Source organism: Wasmannia auropunctata, unplaced genomic scaffold (genome assembly GCF_000956235.1).
Source record: "Wasmannia auropunctata unplaced genomic scaffold, wasmannia.A_1.0 LD336039.1, whole genome shotgun sequence".
Classification (NCBI taxonomy): Eukaryota; Metazoa; Arthropoda; class Insecta; order Hymenoptera; family Formicidae; genus Wasmannia; species Wasmannia auropunctata.
The window spans coordinates 887,583-904,844 of NW_012026851.1; the positions used below are offsets into that span (position 1 = coordinate 887,583).

The 17,262-nt window shown below is 32.4% G+C and overlaps 1 protein-coding gene across 2 annotated transcripts in view; it reads left to right on the forward strand.

Moving 5' to 3' along the window:
• The window catches only part of LOC105451989, a 282,408-nt gene that overhangs the window by 255,013 nt on the left and 10,133 nt on the right, over nt 1-17,262 (forward strand). For both annotated transcript variants that reach the window (XM_011692746.1, XM_011692747.1), the window contains exons 5-7: nt 4,151-4,288; nt 13,216-13,425; nt 14,016-14,276. In XM_011692746.1, the coding sequence (XP_011691048.1) occupies nt 4,151-4,288; nt 13,216-13,425; nt 14,016-14,276 (609 nt within the window). The remainder of the gene's footprint in view (nt 1-4,150; nt 4,289-13,215; nt 13,426-14,015; nt 14,277-17,262) is intronic.

The window sequence follows — 17,262 nt, forward strand, 5'->3', positions numbered from 1 at the left end:
TTCTCATTCGCGCCAAATATTGAACCGTCTAAAACAATAAAAACAAGATTTATGACGTACGATAAATTAACCATATCTACGTGAATATCACCTCACTACGAAAACTCTTGCGTATACCTACTCTTAGAAAATATATGTCGGAAAGCCACGCTTTATCCTGCCGAAAAAGAAAATGTGAGGATATAGAATTCATAGCATTTTCAATCTTCAAATTTTTTCCACACATTTTCTTATTTATGTTTTATATAAAGAAATGTGTGTGTGTGTGTGTGTGTGTGTTGCTGATGTGTACCTATGTATATGTGTTTGGATGTACACAGCAATTTACAAAAGTTATAATTGATGTTGTATGTAGAACATTCTAAAAAGAGAAATCCTTTAAGACATTTGTGCGCAGTAGTTCTAATCAACAAATAGTCAGACTTCAAACAGACATTATAAGATATAGATGAGTGTTTATAGATTAACACATTAAAAATTTGCATAATTATAAATAATATAAACTATTAAATTATAATATTTATAGAATAGGTACTGTACAATCGCGTTTCTATAACAAGAAATATTTTTTTAAATATATAATTTGATTTTTAATTACAAATCTTATAATTTATATGTACGTTAATACAAATATTTAATTATAATACGTATGGACAATTAATAATTTAATTTAGTATATGTCGAACCAGTTTAAAAATTACAAACCAGTAATTAATAACCAGTTTAAAATTACAAACTTTGAATTTAAATTATTTAATTTATTTTATATATTTATTTTATCGCGAAAAAGTTATAAAAACAATATATTTAATTTAATAGATTTTTTTAATATAATTGTACATCGACTGTATTTAAAAAAAAAAAGAATTTTTTTTCTTGAAAACATTCTTTATGAGATGTATTCTTACATAAATAAAAACGAGTAATAACAAAAGTATAACTGAGACAAAATGATAATTTTTCTACTTCCAAACAATTATGGATGATGATGCAGTATCCTCGTAGTTTTCTATTATTCATGAATGTCATAAATCATGATTAACAATACATCACAAACTTTTATCACTATCTACTTTTTTATCATTTTTTTACTATCTTTAACTACATGCGAAACCCAATTGACTATTCACCCAGCTATTCTCTTTGGATATCGAAATCCTTTGTTCATCTGTTCACGCTGTATTTTATTTCGCAGGAGTCTTCTTTGCATTTTCAACTACTCACGAATTCTCGGAACTGCGTTAGTTGCTCTTTTATGGTGCACTTTACGGTCTTTGGGAAGAAATTCAGTTTTAGAAGAATTCTAGGACGTACCGGTGATTGTGCGAAGCACTATCCTTCTTTTCCTTTCCGCTCTTTGCTCATCGATAAAGCTGGCATGAGCAAAATGATTTGCACCGATACAAAACGTCGCGAAGAAGCTGCCTTCATTATGTCCAATATTAAAAGATTCATTTAGGAAATTTGAAAATTGAAGTGTACCAAAAGGTGGAAATTAGTTAAAAAGATATAACCTTTTTTACTTATTATTCTATTGAATATCAATTATGAAAAAATAAAAATGTAACATAAAGCGGATGGAAGTAATAAATTTAGTATGAAACGAAGCAAAGGAGTCCCTTACAGAAATTTAATATTGAAAAGATCAAATAATTATTTTTATTAAAAATTTTAGTGCTTTTTACATTTAAAATAAGTAATTATTTGACTCTTCCAGTGTTAAATTTTTGTAATAGATGTAAAGAATATGCAAAATGATATTAGATTATAATTAATAAGTACTTTATATTAAATTTAGCGAAATTATTTAACATTTTATTAGACAACATAAAGCTATAAGAGAGTTTAGTTAAAATTGAACTGACAATCCGAAACTTATTACAGAATCTAACGAGAGTGCCTATATATTGCATCCACAAGATCGATCAAGAGATGGGAATTACTTTCCCTTTAATCACCGTTCTATCGGCTATGAAAATAAAAATGCTGCGGTCGCAGTGACTGCCTCTCGAGAGAATTTCTGCCTCGCACACACTTTGGCTACTTTTTTCCTCGAGCCGCACGGAAGCGAATCGGTTCGGAAAGGTGAGAGGCACGTTGGCGTGCGCGCGCGCGCTTCAGAGAGTAAGGTGTCCTTATAAAGAGCGGTCGTAAAGTGCTGAACGTCGCTTAAAGGGTCGTCTTCGGGCCGCTATTACTTCGAGAAGAGCACTTTGCGCTATTACCAATACACGAAACATGACGAGCCGACGGGAAATAGAGTCGAAGGGCGGAGACACTAGCTATCTTTAAGTCGGTTCTCACCTCCAGAGCTCGTATGACGAAAAATGTTCTTATTCTCTGTTTTATTCTCGATTCGCCTGTTTTACTCGTGATCCATACTTGACTCCGTACAAAAGCGTCACGCCATTAAGAATATCACGTAATATTGTTTCAATAGAACATAGGATTTAGCAAATTTGATCTTAAAAGCATTTTAATGGAAATATTTCTTTGATAAAATAAAAATAGACTTCTACTCTTTCATATTAACACATACTCTTTGCTTGTGAAGAGAATTGAATATGTTCATATGAATATAGGTATACAGTAGAATTAAAACAAAGTCAAATTAATTGAATTTAAACCTAATGCATTCATATCAAATTATTGATATATACATTTTTTAATATTAATTTTAATAGAAATAAAATTTTAATAGAAATAAAAAAATTAGAAATATGAAAAATTGATAGGCTGTCAGACTTGTTCAAACTATTTTTAAAGTTTAATTTAATTTATTTTGTTTTTAATAAGTTATACACACATTACAAGATTAATTACATTAATCGAGTAACAATTTTTTACTAACAGTAAAAGTTACTAAGTTATTAATTACAAACTTCAGGTTTCTCTTATTAATTTTAATTAATTTTGTTTCCTCTTTTATTAAATTTGTAAGAAATAAATTTAGAATTAATAAGAGAACCCTGCAATTATTAGTTTATAATTAATAACTCAGATAAGAAAATTATTACTTGATTATTATTTGACATTTTTGTATTAGGATTTTCGATTCTTAAAATATTTTAAAGAATCTGCATTTAAAAGGAAAAATTCGTTGGTTTTGGGACACCTTATTAATAATTGTTAATCTTTTTCACAGTGTCTACACTAGGATTTTCTATTACGAAACATGACGGAAATGATACATTATGAATCAATCATTCAAATTTGATTGGAAAATTGAAATGTGAGAATTATACCTTACGTTATGTTAACGAATTTTCGGATGGATTAGTTCGTGGTTTAAAAAACGAATCAATCTTACTTAGGAAACAATACCGTATATTTTGCCTCCGAGACACGCCTGGGTAGATTATTCAAAAATTATTGCTTGTCACTGAGAACGTGCATCGACTGGATGCTACGTGAAAGTTTTCGCAATGTTTCGCCCTTATCCAGGACATGGATGGCAGGCGATCAATCCTTATGTCGGAAGCTCGAAGAGTTCTATCACGTTGGTGAAATTGATTTAAAGACCGCGTCGTAATCCTTTCGTTGAGAAAACCGTCGCCGAGTAGCAAGACTTTCATTAATGTGAAATAGGCAAAGTCCCTCTATAACTCTATATAATGTTGTCGCGCGCACATTTCCCTAGTGCATACAAATTGCTTTGTCTTGGCAGCTATTTTTCTCGCCCCGACCAGGACGATCGAGGCAAATACGTTCGGCAGAATTTCCCTTTACGACTATCCTTTACACCATCTAATCCTCCTCGTAAAAGCCAGCACTGTGGTAAGGCGCGCAGCCTTCGTTTGCTATAGAATGCCGCGAGGAAGAGTTGGAGAAAAGCTTCAAGATGTTACGAATAAAAGGAAGAATCTCGCTGAGGTGAAATTGAGACGAGATTTCAGCACGGATTTCGGCGGGAAACAGGAAATCAGACACTCGCGTTGTCGAGCTCCCAATAGCGACATAAATTCGATAGATCGCTCATTGCAGCAATCATTGTCAAACGAATATATAACATAATATATAATAATATAATATTTTGAGCATACATGTATATCATAACTTTTATCTTACTTGCTGCGATAAACATAAACGACACATTCAACAAATTGATATTTTTCAATATTGTTGAAAAATAAATGTGTTTATTTTTCAGAGCTTACCACAAACACCAGCTGGTGGTACTGGTGGAAAAGCAAGCGCGAGCAGTACTGGTTCAAGCGCTGGAATGGTCAATGGTGCTGGTGGCGATCATGAAAACATCCGGGACGGTGCTGGCATAGATACAGAGCTCGTAAGTATACAATTCGCAGTTAGATGTATTTGTGTAATTTTATCTTACTCGTTATTTGTTAAACAAATTATATGTAAAATTATATTATTAGTTGCAATATTATTCGAAATCTTATATTACCTGTCAAAATTGAAATAACAATTAACAAAACACATTGCGCACTTTATATTTAAATCTCTCGCGCAATAACCGGTTGCATAATTTTTCAAACTTTTTTTAATACAATACTATTATAGATGTTGTAACGAATTGTAGTTACAACTCCTTGTATTTCTTAAACTTGATTTGACAAGTATCTTTAATTGCTCAGTTAAATGGTTAGGTTTATGAATTTCAGCAGGCAAAACCATCGTCCAGTAACGAAATGAAAGTAGAACAAACCATTTCCTTCCTTTGTCAATAACTCGGAAAAGTTTCTTGCAAGTGTGCCACCGCGACAAAAGTTTTATCATGGCAAAAGAACCGACCAACAAAGCGGCTATTCGCTGTGCTGGGTGCCATTGTTTATTTCGTTTCACTTCAGTTCGAGCGGACCCCTTTATTGCTATAACGTATACGAAGTAGGGATCGCGGGACTGTTCAGGCCGAAAAGGAAAAGAATGAACAGAGAACATGTCGTGGAAAATCATCGATTACGCTTGACTTAAGTTATCTATAAAAACTCTACAGCTAAAATTTGTTATCATTATTATACGTGCGAATATACTGCACGTATTTTGTTATTAAATTTATTATACTCTTGAGTTTTTTTGAGATTAAAATAAAAGTTAACAGAAATTCGTCCTGAATTTACGTTAGACAACAAAATCGGAATCACGTGTTGGTAATGATGATACTAAACTTATATTAAATAGTATATAGCTGTATAAGTATTTTTTGCTCAGTTTTTGTCATAAGAGAATAGATAATCTATGCATGAGAGGATTAAGAAATATTGCATAACATTATATGCATAATAAAATAAATTAAAAGGCAAAAAGAAAGGGAAACAGCAAGATTCCGGAAAGTATGCAATACGGGATCTAACCAGACAGTAGGAGCTGGAATTCAGGAATTAAGCGATTACTTCCGAAGTTAACCATTGTTCCCGGCAGTCCATCAATCCGCCTCTCCGACGATTCTCCCTATACCGTTTTTTCGCACGTCGATCCATTCGTACGGAATTAAAACCGTTATCTGCGTCCCTCCACCCGCTTCACCGAGTTCCGAAAAGCAGAGGGATGGGTAGTAAAGACTGGATGAGGGTTGAAATCCATGGGCGTACGTCGGACAAAAGGGGTGCAGACAGAGATGGAATCGACTAGTCGTCGGCAGATTCTGCAATCTAACGATGTATATGAGATTTCACCGATACATCACTACTATTATTGTTATTATTATTATTATTATTATTATTATTATTATTATATTTAGATTTTCTAAAATTATATTTTTAGTACTCAATTAAATCGCTCGTTATTGTAAAACAATATACAAGCAATATTAGGTAAATCATCAACTTATTTCTTCATTGTTAATTTTGAAGAAATAAAGTTAATTGCTTACACCTACATTGCTCGTCTTGGCTTATTAATACATTATTATAATATTTTTATTTTATTACGTTTATTATCTATATGTATATCTTTTACCTAAGATTGAAAAAAATATATACGTATATGTACAATATTTATAAATGATGTAGTTTGTATAGCAAGTGCAATCTTGCACAAAAATATCTTCATCATAATGTCTAGTTTTTCTTCTAGACGATATTTAAATATTCGTAATTGTGTGGGTTTTCCTCTCTAACTGATGTTTTAAAAAAATTGAATCTTTTTAAATGTAATGTATACGTGTAACTATCGAAACTTCTAACGATACTCTTTGCGAAATCCTAATAGATTGCTAGGTCGATATTACTCTAGTTTCATGGATATTTTTAATCAAACTTCCACGGCAAAAGCTCACGCCTACCGTGATTGTTCGTTCCGAAATGTCGGCGTAACGATAGGCGTCAACAATTTTTTCATCGCTTTCCCCATTTTCTCCGTGCTCTTCCTCTTTTCCACCTCGGTCGGATTTTTTGCAATTTTTTCGGTGTCTATCGATTTACATGCGCCAGCAAAATCGACAATGCTTACGTCGTTTGCTGCGCTCGTCTAGCAGTTTATAATCGAAAAGCGGTGGGATGTGAGTTTCGGTGGGATAGCAGACCAGATGAAGCCGGGGGGGGGGGCAGGTTTTATTGTGCTTACTATGACTCGTTGTCCTGTTTTCTAGATGTTCCGATATATCGAAGCGTCTCGCCTCTCGTGGCCATCTTTACGTATTTGCGTATTCATCTCTGCATGCTCATATGACAGAAGTGAAATTGGAAACGCGATATACAGAGATCTACAATATTTATATCTCGCATATTCTCATGTCGATATATGTAACACATAGCATCCAGAAATCGCAATGTGTTCTTCTTTGTTCTCTTTCCAGTAAATAAACAAACACGATATATACATATATATGTATTTGAAATAAAAACCTATATATATGCGTAAAATTTAAGAAGACTAAGAAAAAATTAATATTGATATTTTAAACATCTATGTTTTAATTGTAATCATATTAAAAATTTGCTATACGTAAATATATTACAGAATATATTATTAAAAACATAGAATATTATTTTGTACGTATTGTATAGAACCGTCTATGTGAAAAATATTTAATTATTACTTCTTTTTCGCAATGCTAATTTATAGTTTCCTCATTTTACTGATTTTGCGCGAGAATAATTGTCAGCGCATGCCCACAGGGATCATATTTTGATAGCTCTAAAACATTAAGTAATTGTGATTGATTTCTATACTTATATATTTCTTTGTAAAAAATATTAATAAAAACCTAATCAGAGAATAGCGCGATGTCTAATACAAATATTTTTAAAATTTAGAATAGGAAACACACACACACACACACACACACACACACATTCTGTTTAAAAATCGAAAACATTTACTATTTATTTAAACATACTGTGATTATTAATTGAATTGTGACGTTAAATTATATATTTACAAGTCGTAAAAATAAATACGAATTAAATTTGAATAATGTGTATGGCCGTAAAGTTTTCTGATATATGTAATTTCTTTTACAATATGCACAGAAAATCTTCTCTTTAATAGTTTGGATTTAATAAAAAGAATTAATGTTCCTAGGATTAGTCATCCTTTAAATTTCTCGAAATTTTTTTGTTTTTTTTCTCGATCGACGGATTTTGTGAGCGCATTTAGGGACGACACAGACGAATCACAAGCGTAAAGGTCTATCCTGCGTGTCTTGTAGCAATTCTCTGCAGCAAAGAAACCAATTCCGTTACTATTATGCCACCAATTTATTTTCTGTCTTATCCCAAGTTATACTAATCTTGAAATCTTTCACAGAAGTGAACATTAGTGCCAAAGTAATGTTTAAGCGAAATAATTATTCATAAATATTCAATGTGACTTTTTAAATTTTGCGCACAATTTATTCTTCCGGTTTCACTCTAACTCGGGAAAAAGATAGGGGCAGAAATGGAAGAGAAATTATCATTGTTTGTTATATTCGTGCAGGCAAAATCAAGGAATCTTATGAAGATACGTACAATACATTCGCTAATGCGGATTGTTCCGGCGCTCGCATATTTGCTTAATTAAAAGGTAGATTAGCGAAATGTCTGGCTGAAGTTGCAAGTAACAATACGCGCAGTATTGTGATTATGCAAATTTCTTTAATTTCTCCCGAGCCATCTGCGACGAGCGTTAATGTCGCGTAATAAAGGAACCGAGTTGTGGAGAAGAGTGCTTCTTATCCTGCTTGCATCGAGACTTTTTTTTTTTAATTAAGAGTTCCACAACTATGAACTAATGGACATTCAGAATACTACACAAAAATGTAATCTACAATGGTGTACATGAAATGATAGAAAACTTTTAATATTTAGACCAGTAACCAATGAGTATGAATTCTTTTGATTCTTATTGTTAGACATATTTTTTGAATTTATTTTTTTTTCTTTTCATAACTCTTAGAGACAGACAATATATTTATCTTATGAAACGCTAAAAAGAGAAAATATAAAAACTTAAAAATCTATTTAATTGTTATACAAATTCTTTATTTTATAAGTGCAGTTTTATTCTCCAAATTGTATGATCGAAACTTGGAATATCAGAAACTTGATCTGTCTATTAGAATATAAACTTTTTTTTTAATTGTTTGTTTTAATATTTACATTTAAAAGTGTTCGACATATTCCATATTCTTGAAAACAGTAGAGAAAAGCAATTATATAAGTGCTTGATGTAATGATGTGAGAGGCGTGAAACGTTTTATTAAGTCGGATACATAAAAATCGCAGCTGGCTAATATAGAGTAGAAGCGCGTTTGTCGAAAGCAGAAAAGAATATGTGAGAGATGAAAAGGATAGAAGAGAGAAAAAAAAAGAAGGCCCGGCGCGGTATAACAAAGAAATGCACGGTAACGCAGGGGCTTTGAATTCACAACCCTTCCCTTTACCTCCTCCGTTATTTTCTATCTGCCCAGCATTATGCATTTTTCTTTGCCTATATCACGAAAAACGTTGGTAAAACGTTTCATACTCGCATTCACAAGTGGCCGCGAATCCGCTTTATTAAACCCTTCAAGCGCTCGAGAGCGCACACGCGAATTACTGGTATTGTAACGCGGTAACATTTGATAGAAGCGATAAATACATGGCTAAAGAAGATATTTCTAATTAGAGTAGGAATAAATGACGAGAAGGGGAGTACCGTTCGCTTTTAGAAGAAAGAAAATTAAAATATAACAAGTGCACATAACGTGATGCAAACTTATGATATGTACATCTACAAAAGGTTCTTTTACTATGAAAGTTGGACAAATGCATGCATTATAATATATTGTTTGATTTAAAAATTGCAATATTTGTTTTAAATGGCTTTGTCAAGAAGATATTATTACATAAAATATCATAGTTGTAAAGCGTTTTATATTTCGAACTAAAAGTTAGTTATTACGATAGGAAATCATCTCGCAACATGCAATTTCTACAGAATAAGATCATGTTCCCCTTCTTTTGATCGATGGAGCCTCCAACTATTTTGAGGCCTTCGTCGTAAGACTATCGGATTATTCCATAAGACGGTTTACATTCTGCAGTCACTGCAAGGGATAACGTTTCAGCGATGTAATACTATGCTAAATACGCTTCGTAACGTTCACATAATCCCAGGATATCCAGATCTTGGATAGGAAGAATGTTACATTGCCGGAGAGATAAAGCTTTTGTTGCAAGTAATATGCTTGAATCATAAATCACAAAGAAGTAAGCCATTTATAAACTCGTCCTTGTTTCATATCTCGTCCACATTATTTCAACATTCTCCTAGTTCGAAGAAACCAATGATTTTTATAATTCTTTTGTTGGACGTAACGCATTCGTACAAATTCTTCGGTTTTCGACTTTTTTTTTCTTCTACAGGCTCAATTTCTTTTAATATAGTATTTAATTTTTCACGAAATACAAATAATAATTAGATGGCTTATTGCTATAATTAATTTATTGACACATTTTTATTAAAATTATTATTTATTTTAATTAAATCTTTTTTCATTTTGCGCACGTGCGCGCGAATAAATCTACATCAGCTTTAAAAACTTATATGATTATGATTATATACAATCATATATGTATAATCGTATTTATTCCCATGTTAAGGATGTTATTGATTAAGTTTATTAATATAAGAATTACTTTTCATGTATGCGCTTTTACCGCGTTTTCCAATAAGTACCACAGTTCATACATTTCATTATCTCATTAATAAGCCACATAAAGCGAGCGAAATTGTATCACAGATGTTAAAAGCTTTATTCAAAGTACAAAGAAACCTCTCAGGGTGGTGTGCGTTCTTTTCGTTTTTTTTTTCGTTTGATTAATCCCGCTTGCAAAATGTTCCCGCACTTTGTTCCTTAGGCTTTTGCATTTCTGTCCCGTAAGGCCTTAAGAATTATAATTTTTCTTTTTTTTTTAAATAAAATTGAGTTAAACTTCCCATCAACCTGCGAGAAACTTTATCCCGTCCTTTTTGATCCTTCTAATTTTTCATCAGCCTTAGGATTAGTCTCTACGAGAACAGCGTCGCTGTTTTAAGAGAAGTGCTCTACTTAACTTTTTATCATGTCTGATTTTCTTCACGTAAGACCTTTCATCCATAGTTCTTTGATAAGTTGCTACTTAATTGTGCTGTCTTATACGATGTATACTTTATCATTCGAGGATTTGTCCAAAAAATTTTTTTTATCGTCAAATAATAAATTATTATTTTTAGCGTCACATTTTATATAAGATTTTATATAAAGAATAGAAATCGATAAATAAAGATATTTATTATGCACTGGAGCTTTATGTAACAAAAAAATAGCAAAGTATTTGAATATTATCACGTAACAACATAAACGTATACAATGTTCACTAAAAAGAAAAAAAAAATAACAAGCTATGCAAATGAAAATGTATATAATTGTGATAATTTTGAATCTTACATAGCGTAGTCTGTTATTAATTGCAATATGATTTGTAGAAAGAAGTATAATTTGTAGAAGAAAGAAATAATTTTATTACTTGATGTTGAAGTTGCTTAAAGAAGATTATGCAGTTTAATTTCTTTCTGAAAACAAACATAACCCGAATTGAGAATACAGAAAAGAGAAACCAGGAGCAACACTAGAGTATTCACTTTGTTACCAGTTACTGGAAAATAGGTAGCACGGATGGAAACGCTTTACGACCTGTGGAAACTTCGTAATAGTACCGTGCCGTTACGACCTCCCGCCCTCCGTTTCAATAAACTAATTGAACCTAAAACTTCTCAAAGCCACGTAAAGTCCTAGTCGAACAATATTCATCCGCCATCATAAAATACCACATCACAAAGGTGAAGTTAAAGCAGCTAGTGACATTTATTAGAAAACGATTATGTGAATAAAGTTTTAAATAATATCCACATCTTTTGAGAGAATAATGATATTCATAAAAGTTAACAAGAAAATACACATTTACTATATTAACTTCCAAATTATTAAAGTAATAATAACTAATCTAAAAACCGTTAATATTTATATTATTCATTAATGTAGAAATTTTATTTAAAATTTTTATTAATGGAAATTTGATAATTTGAAAGTTATTGTACTATTTAAAAGAGAAAATGTAAGACTGATATTTTCCTTTTTTGTGTGTGAAAATTACACAATGCTTTTGCAGTAAGAATTTCTAGCAAATACATGCACTAATTGAAGACGTTTAAACTAAAACGAGTTCCAAGAACAAATTCATTATTGTGTGTGAAATAAAATTATCTTTAATCAATCAAAAAACTTCAAAGAGAAAAAGACAGAAAGACAGAGAGAGAGAGAGAGAGAGAGAGAGAGAGAGAGAGAGAGAGAAATTTGGGATAATGTAGTACATGTGCGGTTGAGGTAGATTTTCACACTTTCGCATTAACCCGACCGAGTGTTGGCGTTGAAAGTTTCTATACCGCTCGCGAGTTGAAGTGAGAACGTTATCTCGTCGAAGTTGCATTAACGGAAGTTAAGCTTAAGCCATTTAAATCCTTCGTGCGGACCATACAAGTTTATATCAGTTATTCGAATGTTTTCAAAATACATCACGATAGTCATGATAGATGATAAAAATAATGATACGTATGTACCTATAATATGAGCAGGAATGTAACATGTAGAGAAAAAAGACCTTCTTTATCAATTATCAGTTATTATAATAAACAATTATAATTGGTCACGCTTGTAAAATATTTGATATCCATCTTATTAGTCGCACAATTGATCGATCATTGACTAGATATATCCGGGAATATAATAAACTTGTCTAGAATATTTTCATTTGTATATCTATCATATGTAAAGCGCAAATTTATATATGCATTACCGGAATAATATTGCCGATTACCATGATAATCGGATACATCAAGAACGTCGTTGAACGGTCGTTTGTGGTGGAAATATTACCTCGTCAATGTCGCATTAAGACGCGATAAGTTTAAGTTGGAATCCAATTTGAACACCCGACAGCTTGTTAGAGCTTACCTCGGCTGTGAGTGCAACTTTGACGAAACGCAGATTTAGCATTCGCCAACTTTGAAACGTTCTAACTCAAAAGCGCGTTTCGCCAAGGTGTTCGACAGTACCTACCAAGCGAATTCTATATTCCGCGCACGTATCTATTCATGAAAGTCCTGCGTACGGAGAACATAATTCAAAAGTGCACGATGAAAAAAACTAAAAATTTCGAAATTATTATTAGCTTGTGACGCGTATTTATAAATATTTATGTTATATTTAGGATATTTATTGCATAAATGAATCATGTAAATGACTTACATCAGCATTGATTATACATATATAAACAATTGATAATTCAACATATACTAGAAAAAAAATCCAAATTACATTAGTGCAATTTACATGTATATTTCTAAACATTACATTTGCGAGAATTAAAACATTTCAACGTATGCTTTGTAATCTTTATAATCTTACAACAATTAGAGAAATAATACTTATAAAAATTACTTTTATTGCTTTTATTGCTTGAATTATAATTTCCCAAGATATTTTTAAGATTGAAAGAAAGAGAGAGAGGGGCTACATTCTGCTGAAAAATAAATCTTTACAGACAGAAAATTTGAAGGCAAGAATATCATTTAAAATATTTTAGGATGTTTTAAAGTGTTTTAATATTTAAAAAACATTATTTAAAATATTTGCTAAATTATATTACTCATAAATTATTATTATACCGAGTCTATTGCAAATAGTAGACTAAATTTACAGCATTTATATTATCGTGTTACTGTACCAAATCAATCTGTATACTGTTTCAGGCTTTGGTGTATCGAGATGGCAACCTCGTCTCAGGCTCACTCGAAGCGTTAGTGCAGCATATGGTGCCTACGGAGGAATATTATCCCGATCGGGCGTATCTCTTTGCCTTTTTGCTGAGCGCCAGGCTCTTCATCAAGCCACATGAGCTTTTGGGCGAAGTTTGCGCTCTCTGCGAGCATCAACAAAATCTGAATGGGGAGGGCGGCAAGGTGAGCATCAGCATACTTTCGATCTGCGAAACGATACGAAGTTCTTTACTGAACAACCATGAAGTAGACCGTGTATTGTTATTTATCACAACATCCTCCTCTGACTCTTTTGCTTCTTTTACTTCTGCAATTTTTTCTTTTACCTCTATCACGAAATATAGAGAACACAAAAAGTTTTGTATAGTCTCTCTCTCTCTCCCTCTCAATCCCTACTCTCCTCCTCTATTATTTTAAATTTAAATAAAATTGACTTTTTTCTTTAATCAAACAGTAAATTCAATTATTAAAATTATTTTCTTTTAAAATTGAATTGCGAGTATTAAAGCAATTTTTACAATAGATAGATACTACTACCGCGTTTTTTTCTATATATTAATAGAGTCTACACATAACAATATTATTTTGAAAGTCGAAACTAATCACTGCATGTTCACGTTCATATGTAAAATATCATTCCAATATTCTCTTAATGACATTAATACTTTGATCTCGTTCTCATCACTTTAATATTCACATTTCGAAATACATTTTGTCTTCTAAAAAATTACCGTCGTCATTGGGAAGCAATAAAGTATCTGTGTGTATTCCAGGAACGATTGCATCGCTTCGTGCCGCGGCTGGTACAACTGTTAGCGGAATGGACGGAAACATTTCCGTACGATTTCCGGGATGAAAGGGTGATGGGTCACGTTAGGTCTATCACGCAGAAAGTCGCTGCGGTCGACGCCGCGGCCAGGCAGGAAGTTTCGGCGCTGCTGCAAAACTTGCTGCTACGACTGACGGCTCTGGAAAGGTACGAGGAAGGCCTGGCCAGACTGGCGACCGAGGCAGCGACGGAGCAGCTTACACAGGTTCGTGAGTTTCAGTATACAAGCACCCATTTGCGGCCGTCAGCTTGCATTTTGCTGTCCCGCTTCGGCTTAGTCAGGGGCTCAGCGCGACATTTTCCAAACTATAGGTATCGCCGATCTCTCTGAGATTGTGCGTTCAAAGTTTATACACAATGATACTCGTAAATTTTTTTATTTGGAGAAAAATAGAGAGCAGTATAATAATAATCAGCGACGCACAAATCACAATAGTACGATGTTTAAATAATAATAGAATGTAACAACAAAAGCTTTAATTTTGTAGAGAAATTAACCAAAATAATGCATCCGCAAATCGACACGATAAGGCATGACTTTTTGTGCTAACAATACATAATTTTCTATTGTGTTAGGATAACATTTGTTTATTTGTGGAACATAACTCTTGTTTCGCGTAGTAGATATACATCAACCACATTATCGCATTAATCTCATAGTTAGATTTACGCGTTTATAATTCGTATTGAGATTTTCTATGTAATTCATATTATGGGTCTTTATAACTGAATGTAACAATAAGATAATAAGATAATAAGAGAAAGAGTGCTAGTGCTCGGTCAATCGCGCATTGACCTGCCGTGCGCCGCGCCGCATTGTTCCACAATTTCAATATGGATTTTACTCGCGTAACCGGCTTGCCATGTTGCAAAGCCCGATTACTCGGTTTACCGTAATCGCATCGACCCTTCGAGGACTTTCAGCATAATGAAGCGATAATATTCTCCCTCCGGGTAATGCCCCGCCTCTCTTATGCATTCTCTCCCACTTCCGTTCCACACATGGATTGCTATATCACGACTGCTACGATACATAAATGTCGGTGTCCCCGTTCACATCCATGTATCGTACACATACGCATCCCGAATGAAACGCACAAACTTGGACGTCCACGTGCGCGTACACGCGTGCACTTTGCGCGGTTAGTCTAACCCTGTTAGGACAGTTTCCATGCCGGGAGACGTTAACCATTCCGTTAATTTGATTATCACGTGCCTATCTGCCGCTTGTAACACCCGCTAATAGGTAATTTGCAGCTACATTAGTTAGTTAAATATACCGGACGGTGTCATGTGCGGCTAATCAGTACAAAATTATATGGCTACGTGCCCGGTTGAATGCTGCGTGGGTCGTTTCGCGTAAATGTACGAAGAATTACGACGATGTTGGAAGGTGAAATTTCTATGGGAGATGGTGTGATAATACTTTTACTATATATTTATAGATTACAATAAATCTTAATACTCACGCACAAGTCATATTTTAAAATTCGTTGAACATCAACCTTATGTTGATATTTATAGAAAATACAATAACGTGTTACGGTGTATGTTAATTATATTTTCATTAAAATTTTCTTACTTACAATTAGAACTGTAACAAAATTGGATTGCAGAATCATAATCTTAGAACTTACACCAGAAAAAAAGTAGAGATTGAATTTGTAGAATTTGTTTTAAAATATCGCGTGTTTGTAATTATTGTTTGAAAGAAGCTTACCTGTTATATATCCAAATAGAGATAACGTCAAATTATGAACACGAGAAATATTAAAGTTAAAAAACCTTTTAATATTTTCGAAAAAATTAATTAAATATTTTAACATTTAATATTTTTAATTGAACATTTGAACATGACATTAAAATTAATTGAGTATTTTTACATAAAAATAAAATTAATTTTACATTTTTAAATGAATGTAATATTTCTATATTGTATGATATTTTTAAAAGCATTTGTCTTTTTGTTTGATTTTCAGATTAAAACTAATTTCAACTGTATATCAAAACTCATTTTGATTAATATAAACTTGAAATATAAAAAGACGTACTTCTATGTCAGTGATAACTAGTTGTAAATTTTAAAAAGACGTAGTATAATACTACGTTAATGGTAATCAACTACAGATTACAGAAAGTGTACTATGTGGTTGCGAATGCGTATTAAATTTTAAAATTTATTTTTATTTATGCATCATATTTATGTAAACGGTTTAGAATGTGCACAAATTTTTTTTATTCTGAATCAGATTATTCTTTAAAATACTATCATTAGACTGACATAAACGATGGATTAGAGGAAATCTATACTGAACTTACGTATGTGTACGCAATAATTCTGCCATGAATACGAAATAACTGTATTTACTGGATAGGAGTAAAATTAGGTATTCATATGTTTAAAACGAAAATTTCTATTAAACCTGCAAGATAGAATTTTCAGCGAGTTCGCTCCAAAGAATATTAAACGATATTTACCGATTGTATGGTAAATGTTGCATAATTTTAATAAGAAAATAAGACACTTTCAAGCATAAACAATTTCTCAAATAACGCTAAGTTTCTCTTTCTTGGAAACCCTTAACATATACACATCGATTTATGTAAAATGGAATAAATATACGATAACAATTTTTATTATCTTTTACGACATTATCTTTTCTTATTGAACGCTTTATATAATTTTTGTTCCTTCTAACAATTTTTTGTTTATACAAAAATAAAAAATGATACACATCTTTGTGATCAAAACTCAAGTCTGCTCAGCTGATTCATTTGATGACAATAATCACATTTATTAAAATTTTTTTATTGTTGTATCAAAAATTGTTTATATAAATAAAAGACATGATGATCATTTTAGACGTAATTACTTTAATAGTTTTTTCAACGTATGTGATTCGTAATTTGCGTGGAGATTACTTATCTCGGGTTCCAAGAAAAGCTGGAAAGGAAAGACGAGAGCTTATATAAATAAAAAAAGAAACATCAAAAAGAAGAAAAGACGAGACAGAAAGAACAGATCGAGTTCGTGCGAAGCCTCGGCTTATTAAACCGCAAATTCGCTTCAGCGCATTTTTCTACTTGTTCTGTACGTGTTACGATGACAGCAACTCTACGTGGAAACTAGTTACAACTCTTGACACCAATATCAGCCTTAATATTCTCTCTCTTTCTTCTTCTCCCCCCCC